Source organism: Phalangium opilio, unplaced genomic scaffold, assembly GCF_054372755.1.
Source record: "Phalangium opilio isolate 3A_F unplaced genomic scaffold, DU_Popi_V2 ptg000061l_1, whole genome shotgun sequence".
NCBI classification, from domain to species: Eukaryota; Metazoa; Arthropoda; class Arachnida; order Opiliones; family Phalangiidae; genus Phalangium; species Phalangium opilio.
Window position 1 is genome coordinate 1,069,830 of NW_028324178.1, and position 16,630 is coordinate 1,086,459.

A 16,630-nucleotide genomic window follows, 5' to 3' on the forward strand; every position below is an offset into this window, starting at 1 on the left:
CACTTTCTGTAGTTGATTTTGGAGGTTACTAAGAGAGGATCTTATGAAGAGAAATACAATGCAGAGCCATTGAAATATGTTTTAAACTGTTCTGGCACATTAAGACTTGTGGTTTTGTTCAAAGGAGTGGTGAAAGAAGTAGAAATTTTCAAAGATGCTGTGCTTTTGGAGGATGTAGTAGTTTCACTGTTAAAGGACCTTTCAGATCCCGATAAGCGTTTTTGTAGTGGTCTAGCTAGTGACGCCATAGAAATTATTTCGCAGCTACCTTTAATTCCAAAAACATTAAAAATCATCGATTTTCCTGTAAAGCATTTTATGTCCCTTAAATGCCCGGTAATTTTTACAAAACCGAATAATATTGTGGCGGCAGACTCAAATGTTTGCAAGGAGTGCAAGTACTTAATGCGATATTTGCGTGCATCTTTGAAACGTAGAATCAAGGCTAACGCAAGTCCAACATCACGTAAGAGGAAATGCCAGCCATCGTCGACCTGCCCTACTTCATTTTTGTCACCAGGAAGCCTTGCGCTGAAGAAAAAACTGGCTTCTCAGCGGTATCACATCGCGAAGCAGAAAATTGTTAAATTGAATAAAAAGTTGACGAAATTCAAAATGATACTAAGTGACAAGCAACACCAAGAAATGAAATCAGTCACAGCCAAAATACAGGAGAACTTTCCATCGGTTCTGGAAGAGGTATTAGCCATTGATACGAATGAAAGTAGTGAGTCAGCTATTGCAAAAAGAAAGCGATTGCGTGAGGTTTGGGACGAAGATTGTGCTGCTAATTTAGCTCAAGAGAAAGAGGACTTTATGAATGATCAAAAGAAAAATGGTGTGTACTTCAATTAATTTTGAGTTTCCTTATATTTAGAAAAAATTTTAGATTGTCAAGTTTTGGTTTTTTATGTTTAGTGACTGGAAAACGAGGAAATAGGTGGAGCGCCATCACTTATCGTTTGGCTTTGGCAGTTGCGTGTCGAAGCCACGCTGCGTATGATGCCCTTTCTTCTTTCAAAGTATTAAACTTGCCATCATGGAGAAGTCTTCAGAGAAAAACCAAGAAAAACCTGGATGAACCAGGAGTAAATCACGAGAAGCTCCGGGAAGAAAAGGAAACATACAATTTGTTTAAACACGATCAAATCGCCAATGGACTAGCTGAACCTAAAGGTGACGGGGTATTAATATTTGACGAGGTGAAGGTGGCTGGCAAAATAATGTGGAACTCCAAAAATCACAAACTGTATGGAGCAGCAATGCCTTATGAAGAATATGCTTACTTGGACGATTTATATGAAGAAGTATGCGACGACAAGGACATAACTAAAGCCAATTACATGCTTCAGTTTTTATGGAGGGACTTGACTGCAAATTACGATGTTATTGGCCCTTATTTTTCCCTACCATCAACCGCTGATGCTCATGTGACAATGAGTTGTCTTCTCCAAGTGATAAAGGCTTTCGAATACCAACATTTTCACATTTCTGCCATTGTCTGTGATGGAGCCAGCGCGAATTTGTCAGTTATCAAGATGATGGTGGGCCTCGATGTAACATTTCCTTATCAGAAAAAGAATGGCGAAATAAATTTTAACATCCCTACGTCCTTCCCGAATCCACTCCGGATGGAGAGAAACATTCATTTTGTAATTTGTCCTTCTCATGAGGTAACATAATTGTGGACGTTAAACATTTCTAAGGTTTAATTGTTGTTTTCTAAACTTTGTAGTTGAAAAACTTAATAAATCAGCTATTTGCTTCGGATCCTGAAAGAGCAAAGGAATTTGACTATTTTGGAATTACTTTTGGGTGGAAACACATTGTCGACCTTAAAAAGAGGGATGACGCTTTGAGAGACTGCGGCATTCCACGAAAAATTCCTAAATTGTATCAGAGCTACGTAGACAGAGATGCTTGGACCAAGCTCAATGTTAAGCCGGCTCGAATATTGCAGGTAAGGTTCAAAAACAATTTGTAAACACTATAAATGACTCTTAAACTTTCGATTTTAGCAAAATGACGTACTGTCGGCTATATATGAATACGCCCATCCACCACCGACTGATGGATTGCCACAGCCCCAGCCAGAAGATTATGAGAGTGTCATGGGCACTTACCATTATTTAAAAGCGTGTCATAACCTTTTTGAAATGGGGACACTGAAAAAAGGTGCAATTGACGATTTAAATTGTGACATTATCAGAAACATTGATGCAGGAATGCAATATTTTTCTAATTGGTTCAAGTATATACTAGGTGAGTAACTTCAAAATAAAATAACCAATTAAAATAAAACTGAATTTCCTTACAGAAAATGATTCCACATTTAACCTTAGCAATCCAAGACAGAAAAAATTCATTTCTTGGCAGGTATTGTATATTTCACAGTTATAAACACAATTGAAATATTGTAAACAAAATTACATCTCATTTAAAGACATGGGCGTTGCTGAGAATCATGGTTTATGGATTTAAAGGCCTTGCAGAAGAATTTCTAAGGGAGAATCCCGGTTATTATTTGTGCCCAATTCGCGTGAACGGCAGTGCGGTTGAAACTTTGTTTTCCCAATACAAACATGGAGCAGGAGGGAAGCTAACTGGAATTAATTTTGCCACAGTCCGTAAAACCTCCCGAACTATTAGAGATATGAAAGGTCATCACAGCGGAGCTGGTTACCGAAATGAAAAACTTTATGTAATGAAATCATTTACAAAAAAATATTTTAACGCCGCTTGATACAAATTTAATAACCAATTAAATTTGACATTTTTTTAAAATTGAAATGGACGTAAAATTAATAATTTAAAGAATACATGGCATAGCGACTAGGAACTTTTCTCTCTCTTTTGGACCTATTACGACTGATTTCAAATTGGTCACTTTTCTGGTCTTGAAGTTTAGAGATGGATTTAGGATTTTTGGCAACCTTTTTAACATTGCTTGGTTTTGTAACATTTTTTATATGTTTTGAAATAGGGCTTCTGATAGGATTTACGTGTGCTAATGAGTCTTCCCCTTTTGTAATTGTAATTGCTGTGCGAGCTTTTTGTTGTGTCAATGTCAATTGTTTTACAGGACTTAATGAATCCCTTGAGTTTCCGTTACCATCTTGTACGTTTGAAGAACTAGATGATTGGCTTGTAATCATTTGTTTATTTGACACGTGGCAAACTGAATTTTTTGTACTTTCTACTATGACGTTTCCATTGATCGGGGGAGGGCTTGAAGCTACCTGATTGTCAGACATTTCAATATCACTAACCAGGGAAAGAGTTTTGATTACTTTATTCTTTGAAGTTGCTTGAGGACTTGTTATGCCTGTGGCATAATTTTCTAGAGGGCGAATACCCACTATACTTGCAACCGTCTTCTCTGAGGGAAAATAATTGACTAGCCTCTTTTTCTTTAACTTGCCCCTGCATTTCCTCAGTGGTGACGTGGCAATTGATTGTACTTGTTTGTTTATGTTAGCGGACGTTGAAGGGCCGGCCAATGGTGATTTTGTTGCAATTTGGTTTGCCTTGTTATGTTCAGTAGATAATTGGACATTTGGGTTATCACTTTTGTTGTTCATATCACTTTTGCTGTTTATATCACTATTGTTGTTTATATCACAAGGTTTAACATGATTTCTTTGAATTTGAGATACCCCTTTACACTTTGAGGGTCCTTTATGATGAATATCTTTCTTGAGGGATCGCTTTTTCTTGGGCTGAATGACTTTAATACTGTTATTTCCTTTTAATTTCTTTGAAACTATGTATAATTCATCCCGTAGCCCGTTAGCTCCTTTTGATTGCTGCTTTTGTTGTTCTTTGTTTTTTTCATCCCACCCTGTTATAAATTCGTTACTTAGAGCATGAACAAACTTCCTTTGAATTTCTTGCATGAAAATTTTAGCTCCTTCTTCCTCAACTAGGCCTTCCGTTCCTTCGAGAAATACTTGCGTAAGACTTGGTTCATTTTCCTTCACAACATCCATCACTGCCTATCCATGGAAAAACTCACATTGAAATCACAGGAATAGCCGTCGAAAAACTTAAAATGCATACCTGTAGAATATTTTGGCCATGTTTCTTGATTCCAGCATCACACAGAACCGATCGAATAACTTTATTTAACATCGCGAGGTATTCCAGTAGGTGTTCTTTTGGGATGAAAAGACCTCCTCTATCTCTCACTTTTATTCCTGAGAATATTATTTGTGTTTTTTCCTCGGCAGTTTGTCGCAACTTCAAGACTGCATCGTAAAGTGTTTTTGCCTCTTTTATTTGCCCGGGGCTTAGCTTTTTACTAAAAAATGCCCTTCGTTTACTTTTCCTCCACACCTCGCCCATGCAGCCACCTCCTATGGTTAGAAGGCTCCTGTTATATGCATCTTCCAAACTATCATTCTGTAAACATACTTTCATCTTACCACATCTTTCCTATATAAATAACGGAAGTTGAAACAATTAAAAAGCTTACCATTTTCTTTGATACTTCACCACCAATGGAAGACGAACTACATATTCTACGCTTCTGACACCAGAATTTAAACACCTCTTCAGCATAGACGTGTAGAAGTAGAAGAAGGTTGTTTCTATCAAATGGTGATACAGCAGCAATAATATCTTCAAAAGTCTTCATTTCTCTCAATACCCATATATGAAACTTAAATACAGTAGAGCAGCTTTGAAGTTTTGTGTCAACTAACTCTCCTTTCCTATTTGTCTTTGGCAAATTTTCTTTATAGATGGAAATATACCCATTGTTTATGCGTTTCATGATTTGACTAGCGAATCCACCTTCTACTACTTTGTAGTGAAGTTGTAGCACAGGACTAGAGTCACCAAATATATTTGGTACTTCCATATTTATTGTATTTAATACTTCTAAACTCTCTTCACTAGTTAAATTTTCTTCCATGCTGCTTTTTTCAATACAATTACAAATCAACTATCAACCCAAGGCTTAGGAAAGTGACTCAAATCTCAATGGCGTCTCTTTTAACCTCTGAACCGGATTTCCGGTATGGGGCGGAAGTCGCTTCATTTTCCACCGCTAGGGGTCTCTGTGCTGGGCGCGAACTTATGATGACGTAAAAGGTTCGAAAATAGGTTTCTAGTTAGTTTTGGCTAATTGTCATACTTATGTTTATTATGTTACTTATGGTCATACCCTGTAAAGGTTCTCACTCCCCGCACATTGATGCATTGGGTGTAGGTACCCACCAGGGGCTTATTAGTATAAGACATTGAAATTATAATCGGTATAGGAATTAAATCCTTATATATGTGTATTTATGTAGAAAATGCATCAAGGTCTGATAACCCGTTATCTACCCAAGATATCGAAGGGCTTGATGAGTTTATAAAGATGTGGGAGGATAGACATAATCAAGATGGGGGAGGTAGGGAGGACGTAGATGATGATGACGTTATGCTCTCGCAAGCTGACGTCGGGTTAAGCGAATTTATGGACAACTGGGAGACAGAACAACAAGATCCCGCTATAGAGGAACAGGCGGCGAACAACAGATATCTAGATAATTACGACGCATCAAAACCGGAAAGTTACATCTGTTATCTGGGTAGGATATACAAGTTATCCTGAGCTCATTTTGAAATACTAACAATCAATTACAATAGATTGCAACCACCTTTATGGGACGGTCATGCGTGACGCTATGCCCATGAGAAATTTCCGGTGGGAGGAACCCAGCCCTAATTCCGAGCGAGAGATTCTTAGTTGTCTTGACGACTCGTCGGTGGGTTATATCATCGAAGTGGATATGGAGTACCCTGAAACACTACATCGTGAACATAGCTGCTACCCGCTGGCTCCAGAATCCATGCTAATAAAACCCCAGATGCTCTCGGAAAAACTCCAAGAACCAGATGACTTTGTTGAACATCAAAATCAAGGAATCCTTACCCAAATTAGTCTCCAACCTCTTCATCAAGGAACGATACATAGTTCATTATCTCAATTTAATATATTACGTGTCAATGGGGCTGAAAATCAGCAAAATACGCAGAATTTTGAAGTTTGAACAAGGAGCATGGTTAAAGGGGTATATAGTATTTAACACTGAGAAGAGGACGAAGGCAACTGATGATTTTGAGAAGGATCTCTTTAAATTAAGGAACAATGCGGTGTTTGGTGTGTAATTATAAATTAGACTAATCAAATAAAAAAAGTGGAATTAATTATGATTTTCTCTCCCCAAGGAAACACCATGGTGAACCTTCGCAAGTGCCAGGATTTCAAGCTCGTGACCACTCCCGAAAAGGCCGTCAAAAAAGCTAGTACACCGGCCTTCGAACGGCTTACAATTTTCCACAACGAACTAGTTGGAATTCATTCTGCCAAGAAGAAGCTAGTCCTAAATCGACCTTGCAATCTTGGATCTCTTAAAACTCCTGATGTATCAATTTCACTATGATGTAATTAGAAAGGAGTATGGTGATAGGGCGAAGCTCCTCTATACCGATACCGGTATGTTTTAGGTCGATATGCAAGGCTTACGTGTACTAACCCTTTGTAAAATTATAGACAGTCTCACCTATCACGTTGTGACGGGGATTTATACGAGGACTTCGCCGCTAAAGCGGATATGTATGACTTTTCGGGATACCCGCGAGATCACCCTCTTCATAGTGACGCGAACAAGAAAAGACTGGGGAAATTTAAAGACGAATTGGACGGCACCCCAATCGAGGAGTTCTGTGGGCTGAGACCCAAAATGTACAGCATCCTATCGGCCAAGGGAGAGAAAAAAACATGCAAGGGAGTTTGCAAGCGCGTCGTGCAGAAACGCGTCCGGCACGCGCATTAGCGCGAGTGCTTGTTCAACCGCGAGCTGACCACCGCGGAGATGTTCCGAATTGTGAGTGTAAATGAACACTGCCGAAAAACAATCCGCTTTAATTAAAACTTAATTAAGTATAATTAAAGTGAAATTAAACCAAAACTATAGATTTTTTGGGATAAAAACTGAAATAACTTTTTAAATAAACTATTTAAATAAAATTGAAACTACCCAAGCCGTTGATAAAGCCCCATGTTTTCTGTTTCACACTTAAATTATCTTTAAAGTACATTAATAGGCGCGAAATTCTAAAGTTTAGTGCAAAATAAGAATCAAAAACTCCACAAAAATGCAATTATGGTTAATTATTTATTGAAACTCATTTTACAACCTAAATGGACACTGCCGAAACACAATCCTACGTTAATTTCAAATTAGTTAAGTATAATTAACGTGAAATTAAACCAAAAATATACATTTTTCTTTATAAAAACTGAAATAACTTTTAAATAAACTATTTAAATAAGATTAAAACTACCCAAGCCGTTGGTAGAGCAAATATTTTTCTATTTCACGCTTAAATTAATTTAAATTTTAATTTAAGTGCATGAAATCCAAAAGTTTAGGGTAAAATAGGTAAAGTTCGGCAAGTAGCAAAAACGACACCAAAAATGTCAGCCTGTTAAGAGTTGACTACCGCCTTAAGACTGATATTAGATAAAGTGACAGATATTATACAAAAATGTCTTGGTTTGAACCAAGGCCGAAAAAACAAAAGATATTAGTGAGGTTTATCAATTGACTGAAGTTTCAGATACTGGAATTTTTCTTTAACTATTATTATTATTAATTTAATCCTTAATCACAATTTATTTCTATCAACTAATTTTACTGTTAATCGATTTATTTCCTCTAAATTTATTCAAAAAATTGCATATCTACGCTTTTTCAAGAACAATTCCATTTTCCGAAAACATTTTGTCATGAAATTAATTATTTTGAAGGGATTTCGTATCGGTGTTCACTAACGTGTAAGCACATTGACGGACATAGTTTTAAATGTTAGTGAATGACAATTAATCTTCATGTTTGCACCACTAGTAGATTTTCAACGGTTACAATTTGCTGAGAAGACTGATATTCGATAAAATATGATAAAGAGTAATTTATTTTGCACGGACTAATTAATAAAATAATGTCGTTTACTTATGACGTAGGAACATCGTTTGTCCCATGTGGTTTCTTATAGTAAGTAGCTCTTCTTTCATGGACTGGAAAAATATTATATAGGCATAACCAAGATTAGAGTAAAGATTCTATAAAAATAAAAATTTTTCAGAACCAATGATTTTTCCTTTTCCTTCAGAATTAATACATAAACCACTCCATTCTAAACGAGTTATGCGAAGGAGGGCACACTAAAGCTCGCCCCTTCCATAATTTTCTTAGTATATAAAATTTTGAAATCATCAGTGCTTGCAGTGTATGGGTCACCAGAGCCGTCGCAAAACACGCGGTCAGATCCAAATCTTTCCACATTGTAAACGGTACGTGACTCTCTGGACTGCCTGCCAACCTTAATAAAGTATGACCAAAAGTAGACTATAAAACATGTTCGTTTACATGAAGGAAGATGATTTTGACTTGACACCCTCTAGCACCGGTCACTAAGTGTGATCAGTGTACACGGCGTTACATTTGAAAGTGAATTCAGGTTATTTTAAAACGCTACCCTTTGCAGTGCAAAAATTATTACTCGTGATCGATAACCGGTGAACAAGAAGCGCCTACAAAGTAGCAAGAAATGGCGAAGTTTCAAATTTACGATGAGCTATGACCAAGAAACTCTTGTACGGTGGCGGAAATTCCTTGATAGTGGCTAAAATGGATACGTAGTATTTCGATATCCAAGGTCAAATGCATAAATTCGCGCATTTTCCATCCGCTATAAAAAAATTTACATTTTCATTTCGAATTATGTCAAAGATTGTTTGCTGTTTTTAGGAATTCAGCAGAATATTTCAAATATTCATTATTTATCCCTCAAAATAATTAATTTCATAATAAAATGTTTTCGGAAAATGGAATTGTTCTTGAAAAAGCGTACATATGCAATTTTTTTAATAAATTTAGTTCGCTAACAGTAAAATCAGTTGATAGAAATAAATTGTGATTAATGATTAAATTAATAATAATAATTAAAGAAAAATTGCAATATCTATATCTGAAACTTCAGTCAATTGATAAACCTCACTCATATCGTTTGTTTTTTCGGCCTTGGTTGAAACCAAGACATTTTTGTATAATACACATATGCTGTGTTTGGTCCGCTGGAGGGCATCGATAAGGAAAAAATAGATATAGGCGTCATAGCAAAATCACACTTCGAGCATGATACCATGTATTTACACTTGAGTAAAAAACGTTTTTAAACATCGCAGGCCTGATATCGAGTCACTTTTAAAATTTGTCAGTAAAAGTCATTTTATGAAAATTAGTCACTAATTTCCTGTCTTAAGATGTTATTTACCTTCTCGACCATAACTTAAAACGTGGTATATATAAGATATTTCTACTTCGTTATACGATATGTAATTAAATCGCATTATTTTCACCAAAAACAAAAAACATGAAAAACCGTTGGCTCAAAGGTCCCCGTAAAGGGTTTAAAAGTCCAAAATTAGACACAGAATGGTGTAAATTATAAATTTCAAGTAAAAGGTTTTTTTTAAATAATAATATACACGACAACCTTCGAAGTTAACTTAACTTTTATTCATCCATATGATAGATAATAAAACAACATTGGGAATTGGGTCCCCATAGCGGATGTAGTAAATCAAATTTAAACACAAAATGTGATTTATTATAAATTTCAATTTAAAAGAAAGACATCAAAAACACGAAGATTTTTCTATTTGGTTAATCGCATTATTTTCACCAAAAGCAAAAAACATGGAAAACCGTTGCCTCAAAGGTCCACGTAAAGGATTTAAAAATACAAAATTAGACGGAAAATGGTGTGAGTTATAAATTTCAATTACAAAGGTTTTTTAAATAATTTCAGACACGACAACCTTCGAAGTTTACTATTATTCATCCATATGAAAGATTATAAAAAAACGTCGGAAAATGGATCCTCATAGCAGATGTGGTTAGTGAAATTTAAACACTAACTGGAAATTATTACGAATCGGCAATCTAGCTTAATTACCCGCCATCGGTAATCTAGCTTGATTTTCTACAATCGGTAATCTAGCTTAACTTCCTTTAATCAGTAATCTAGTTTAATGATAATAATAATAATATTAATAATAATAGGCTTTTATTTAGGATTTACCTTTAAGAATTTTCTTATTTACAAAAGTGTCCTGCTTTTAAGTTAAGATTTTAAAATTAAAGAGAGAAAAGCTCTAATTTTTCTGCTATTAGTCAAGACAGAAATTAATGACTTCTTATCCTGGATAAGAAGTCATAAACTTCTGCTTAAGACTAGTAAGATCGTTCAAATAATTGTTTATCTTATCTATAACAAGTTTATAAGATTGTTTTTGTTTGATGTCCATTGGGAGTCTGTTCCCGAGCTCTATACCCTTATGCTTCAAGCTTTTATTTCTATATCTGGAGAAGTTTTCCGTATAGAAGTTATTTGTTGTGCCACGAGTTTTTACGTTATTATTTGTTTTTTGAAACCATCCTTCAATAAAGTCAGGGTAATAACTAATTTTTATTCTGTACATGAATTTCAGCACTTCTAGGTGCTAATTATGTTGCAGAGATGCAATATTAGCTTTTGGGCTGGCAGCTGTAAGTGAGTCCAATTTTTGCGCTTTAGCTATCATCTTGATACACTCTTCATGTTTAGCAGTTCCCCTGCTATGTTCACAAAGCATTCGTTAAGCATGTTTGCTACCGTTTCTGGATCTTTGTTTTTATTGGCCTTGTATTCCATCTCCGTTATAAGTTTGGTATTCTTTTGCTTGAGGTATGGCTTAATGGTTTTCCAAATATTGGTCGTTTCATTACTGCCGATTCCAATATTAATTTTGAAGTGTCTTGTCTTCTCTTTATGGATAAGAGCGTTGACCAAGTTTGTCAGTTTCCTGTACATATTTTGGTACTTTTCCTTATGAGCATGGTTTACTGTTCTTGTCTTTGTCTTGAATTTGTCTCTTATGTGAATTTGATGTTAGCCACGGGGCGCTTTTAGTAGATACATGTTTTTCTCTTAGCGGAGCATGCTTGTCCAGGTGGTCAATTATTTCATTTTGTAACATCTGTAGGCCCCTTTCTGGGCTGTCAATGGATTCCTTAGCCTTGTTTAATTTTGTATGGAGTTCTTGAACGAATTTCGAGGTAATTTTCTTATGCATTTTTATACTCATTTTCTTCCTTATGATCCATGTTAGGTCATGGTCAGATGCTCCACATGCCTTTACTATGATCTCTGTGATTCGTTCCGGGTGATTTACATAAATATGATCAGTCAAACTTGTTGAGTTTAGGGTAATTCTGGTCGGGGATGTTATCATTTGTATGAAATTCCCCAGTAGTCTAGCCTTTGCCGATAGCGTGGTGGCTTTTAGGTTACAGTTCGTGTCCCCTATGATCAGAATTTCGTTGTTTGTCTTAAACAGTAAGAAATCAATGTTACTCCTTAGTTTAATGCCATAGACTAGTGCAGAGCTGTATTCTTAAAGAAAATTAATTAGATTTCAACCGAGGTTATCGACTCGCGAACAGACAGCGCTTGGATTCAAGCTTACTTAACTTTCTATAGAGTATTTCATCCATAAAACTTTAAATAGAATTACTCCAATTGTTTTCAATCACTAAACGCTGTCACGAACGCGCTGTCAATTTCTAATAAAACAGGGCATCATTGAAAAATTCGTAAATCGAGGTATTTTTGAAAAATTAAAACTGAATATACTTAACATAAAAGTTTCTGAATGAAAAGTAGAAAAGGACCTAATATAAAGATCTTATGTTCATTTAAAAACGTTTTGAATCCTAAGTAATTTATAATTTTTGGAATATACGGTCCAGAATTTGCCTTTTTTTTTATAAAAAATCCCATGTTATTTCAATGGGAAGTTTCGAGTTTTTTTCCAAAAAGGCCAATTAATTTTATGTTAATGAAAACCACCCTTGGCAAATTGACTTTTTATAAAATAAACTATTAGATGGATCTCTTCGAAATTTTAACCACATATTGTGAGTCCGGGTTGTTGTTCTATAGATTTTTTTCAAAACAGTAAAAATAAAACGAAAAAGGTTAAAACCAATCAAAAAACACCTCATTAATCATTAAAGGCTGTATGAAGTCTAATGTAAGAGAGGTACCACTCTCCTAGAATTATAATAAGTTTCAGATAATTTAATGACAATCAAAAACTGCATAAAGCCAATGCTACGGTACTAAACAATTATAGACCGATATCAAAAGGGGCGTCGAAGGGGCCGCTATCCTCAGTAGACTGATAGAGAGATAGATCCGGTGAGAAAGGGGGTACTACTTCAGCGGGAACGAGTACGCTCTGCCTGCTCAACCCCCCTTTTTAAATCGGCCTGCGGAAGATATTTTTAAAACGTCGCGCTTGCGCCGAGAGAAACTTAAACGAGCTTCAGTCTCAACTCAGAAGGTCGGGACGGGGGGAGGCGGAAGGGCTATAAACTCGTCTTGTTTGCTCACCCTAACGCGCGCTGGAGAAAAAATGAGTTGTGGAAGCTAAAAATTGGGAATTTTTCTCATCCAGAGAGAAATATCATTCCAGCCTGGATCCCTTTTCACTCCCGCATTAATATTTTGAATTTTTTACCTCTCCGTGTGACGTAGTCCAGGAGAGGTTCTGTAACGGCCGTAACTGTGTTTCTGTGCGTCTGTCTGTCTGTCTGTCCGTTGTTACACCCACGTGACCGCGTTCGCAGTTTGCGTATCGGAGCAAACGTGTTCGCCATTTCCGAACTGCTTTCACAGTCACGGAAATGGCTCCTCTACTTGATTTCTCACACCACCATCTTCTGGTCTTTGTCCATCCCACACGGACACCAGTCTGTTCTTACTGGCTTCTAATCACCACCACATCTTCTGGTCTTTGTCCATCCCACACGGACACCAGTCTGTTCTTACTGGCTTCTAATCACCACCACATCATTTGGTCTTCGTCCATCCCACACGGACATCAGTCTGTTCTTACTGGCTTCTAATCACCACCATCTTCTGTTCTTTGTCAATCCCACATTGACACCAGTCTGCACTTACACTGGCTTCTAACACCACCATCCACTGGTCTTCCGTCTATTCCACATAGACACCAATCTGTATCATTGGCTTCTACTCCATTATCATCGTTTGGTTTTAGGATATACGCGGCGATCAGCTAGGGTTACGAGAAACGTCTAGCCTCCCTAAGGTGGGATCGGCCACCAAAGGTTTTCGCAATTGCGCTTTTTCCTTACTATTATAATGGAAACGAATCGTATATATACCCCAAAATTTGAAGAAAGCGGGCAAGAGGGGTACCCTTCACTTTAAACGTCAATATTAGAAAAGTTTGAGAAGATAATAGGTATAACTTTATTTTAAACGATTTAACTATTATTAATGTTAATAATTGAAGATTAAAATAATTAAAAATAATTATATTTATTTAAATATTAAAGATAATCTTGTTTCTCAACTCAAAATTAATACGGAAAGATTTAAAAAGCAGTCTATGTTTTTGTCTGTGTGTGTCCGTCCATTGTTACACTAGTGCGTCGCGTTAGCAGTTAGCCTTGTGTTGATGTGTTAAGAAATCATACAGAACCTTAATATTCCCTTTTTCCATAATATAAAGTGAATATGTGGAAGTATTTTTCGTAATTACGATGCATTTAGTACTTTTGTAGCTTTAAAGCTCTGTTTCATTTTGATATTCCAAAGAATTATTTTAATATTGTTATTTGAAATGGCTGTTTATATATTGCGTAAGCTATACTACATCTGTATATAGAATAATCCTTGGTTTAGTAATTTCATGAAGAAAACTAAGACCTAGACTCAGGCGCGTATAACAAGTATTATCCGCAATAGGCTTAGTGAAACAAAGAGTAAATAATTGAGGCCTGAGGTGAAGTAAACTTTTGGCTTTGATTTTCGTGTCTGAAATGAATAGACATCAACGGTTCAGAGTGGGCCGAAAGTTAAATACACTCTTAAATAATAATAATAAGGTTAGTAAAAGGGCTAATGGTAAACGGCTAGTAACTACAGACTTATTATTCTCTTTATGGTGCGCATTGACTATTAGTGCGTCTAGCTGCAATTTAGCTTTGGTGTTATTTAACGTTAACATTCATGTTGGCAAACTAAGAATATTGTTGAGGTGAGACGAGACGATAGTGTTTACACTGCAAACCAGTTGTGAATGTAGCTTTCAGAATATAGGAAAAACAGCTGAAGCGTAGACTTCATTTCCTGTTCTTTTCCCCATTGACTGATTTCCATGTGTCCAAGATTTATCCTTATTGGATGTAAAATGTCGTCTGCTTTACTGTACATTCGCTATGTTTGGAATACTGCTTCAATATTTCGTAAATTTTTACTTCAAAAAAGTGAAATAATTCCATATCTAGGTAAATACGTTTGTAGTAGTAGACCTCTTGACACGGAGAGGTAATATTTTGGTTTTCCCAACTTGTTTATAGCCAAAAATGTCCAAATTAGGCAACTCACAGCATTTTTATGGATATTATATAATATAGCTTAATGGGTTGAGAGGAAAAAATTGGATTCGATATTCTAATCAAGAATTAAATCTTTCAGAACAATTTTTTAAAAGAAAGGTTTTTTATGCATATCCACAATAAAATAGGTTCTAGCACGTAGTAAAAGTATTTGAATATTTTCAATTTATACTGAATTCGAAATCGTTATGTTAATCTCTATGGAGCTTAACATTACGAGGTGGATAATAGTTTGCGAGTTAAACGTTTTTGTTGTAAAATTTCGAATCATAGCAAATGTTTGAGCTCCCCAATTAAAACCAAATATCTCGTATTGATAAAACTGAAATTCAAATTGTAATACATGTAATAGTTTCCAATTTCTGGGCCTTTGTGAGTTTTGAAGTTTTTTAAGCACTGCGAAGAAAAACTCGTTTTTGAATAATATACTGTATTTCAATCTTTATAGTCTAATACACTCTATAGAATGACAAAGGTTAAAAGGATATTTTTACGAATGGCATCGTCAATTAAACTTAGAATAGGGTTTTTAATAACTTCCTCTTTTATCAAAATATTTGTAATAACTTCCTCTTTTATCAAAATATTTTTAATAACTTCCTCTTTTATCAAAATATTTTCAATGCTCATTTTTTACTGCAAAGTGTTCCAATGGTTTTTCATTTTTTTATTTTTGCACTTAAAAAATAATCATTAATTTGATAAATACCTGTTTAGTTGATATTGAAAGTAAATTCTATTTTGTGTTTGATTTGACTTATTACATCTATAATACTTTTATACCAACAATTTCTCACTTTCTTTGCTTTAAAGGATAATTTGAAGAATTTATGATTCATCTTGAGTTTAACTGTGAAATTTTCATACCCGAGATGGCGATTTTTCCTCTTTTTTCTTTTAATGAATATTAGAAAACTTCCTTAACCAAACGCACGAAAAATGATTACAATTTTTGATGTAAACCTGTTTAAATGAAATGTTAATAAAATCCCGTATTGTGTCTAATTGTGACTATTTACACCTGTTATATGGACCCTTCTTCCAATGGGTTTTTATGTTTTTGCTTTAGATAAAAACTGGATAATTTCCGAAGGTATCGTATAACACATTAAAAGAGCCTCGAATATTTGATATCTACCTGTCCTGTTTCATTGAAATGCATAATACATCTCATTTTTGTTCAATTTTGAACTCTTATATCCACTAAAGGCAGCCTTTTTCAAGCGGTATTTCATTATGTTTCTAGTTAGTAGTCTTTGTAAGTAAATAAATTCAATTTTCGATATATTCCCGTTGAATTGTAATTTTAATATCACCCATTTTACACTATTTTTCAGGTGAATAGTAAATTTCGTAAGGTGTCGTATCTAAAATTTTTAATATATACTTATTCAATTGAAATTTATAATTTACACCATTTTGTGTCTAATTTTGGATTTTCACACCCTTTGTGGGGACCCTTGATCCAACGGTTTTTCATGTTTTAACTTTAGATGGAAATAATACCATTCCTTAAGGTTTCGTATAACGTAGTAGCAAGAGCTTTGTATTTTTGATATCTACCTGTTTAATTTAAATTAGTGATAAATAAAATTTGAGTTTAAAATTGACTTACTACATCCCTTTTTCCAACGGTTCTTTGCTATTTTCCTTGTGGATGAATAATAGTAAACTTCGTAAGGTATGATGTCTAAAAGTTTTGATATATACCTTTTTAATTGAATATTATAATTTACACCATTTTGTGTCTAATTTTGGATTTTAAGCCCTTTACGGGACCTTTGACCCAACGGTTTTTCATGTTTTTTGCTTTAGGTGAAAATAATGCGATTTTTTGAGATATCGTATAACGAAGTTGAAATAGCTTCGTATTTTTGATATCTTCCTGTTTAATTGATATTTGTGATAAATAAAATTTTCTGTTTAAATTTGACTTACTACATCCGCTATGAGGACCTTTTTTAACGCTTATTCATTATTTTTCTTTTGGTTGAATAATAGTAAACTTGGTTAGGTGTCGTAACTAAGATTTTTGATAAATAATGTACTATATATAAGAGCTGTGCGAGTCTTGATTTTTTGGTTTCGAGTCGAGCCTC

General features: G+C 35.0%; 2 protein-coding genes across 2 annotated transcripts; one reads left to right on the top strand and one right to left on the bottom strand.

Annotated features, from left to right (window-relative positions):
- The first annotated feature begins 628 nt into the window (after nucleotides 1–628).
- On the top strand, nucleotides 629–2,788 carry LOC149663530 (uncharacterized). The gene is made up of 6 exons (XM_089841898.1): nucleotides 629–838; nucleotides 919–1,673; nucleotides 1,736–1,960; nucleotides 2,019–2,262; nucleotides 2,318–2,376; nucleotides 2,444–2,788. The coding sequence occupies exons 1-6, from the start codon at nucleotides 646–648 to the stop codon at nucleotides 2,741–2,743; spliced, it is 1,776 nt and encodes a 591-aa protein (XP_089698024.1). The 5' UTR covers nucleotides 629–645; the 3' UTR covers nucleotides 2,744–2,788.
- A 13-nt stretch (nucleotides 2,789–2,801) lies between these two features.
- LOC149663531 (uncharacterized) lies at nucleotides 2,802–5,050 on the bottom strand. The gene is made up of 3 exons (XM_089841897.1): nucleotides 4,475–5,050; nucleotides 4,060–4,401; nucleotides 2,802–3,995 (listed from the first exon to the last, which is right to left on the bottom strand). Exons 1-3 carry the CDS (start codon nucleotides 4,913–4,915, stop codon nucleotides 2,802–2,804), a joined length of 1,977 nt encoding a protein of 658 aa, XP_089698023.1. The 5' UTR covers nucleotides 4,916–5,050.
- Between the last annotated feature and the right edge of the window lie 11,580 nt (nucleotides 5,051–16,630).

Coding starts and splice junctions, on each gene's coding strand:
- LOC149663530 (XM_089841898.1), top strand. CDS start 646: ATGAAATCAGTCACAGCCAAAATACAGGAGAACTTTCCATCGGTTCTG. Junction 1,674..1,735: donor TAATTTGTCCTTCTCATGAG/GTAACATAATTG, acceptor TAAACTTTGTAG/TTGAAAAACTTAATAAATCA. Junction 2,377..2,443: donor AAAAATTCATTTCTTGGCAG/GTATTGTATATT, acceptor TCTCATTTAAAG/ACATGGGCGTTGCTGAGAAT.
- LOC149663531 (XM_089841897.1), bottom strand. CDS start 4,915: ATGGAAGAAAATTTAACTAGTGAAGAGAGTTTAGAAGTATTAAATACA. Junction 4,402..4,474: donor GTGAAGTATCAAAGAAAATG/GTAAGCTTTTTA, acceptor GTATGTTTACAG/AATGATAGTTTGGAAGATGC. Junction 3,996..4,059: donor ATGGCCAAAATATTCTACAG/GTATGCATTTTA, acceptor TTCCATGGATAG/GCAGTGATGGATGTTGTGAA.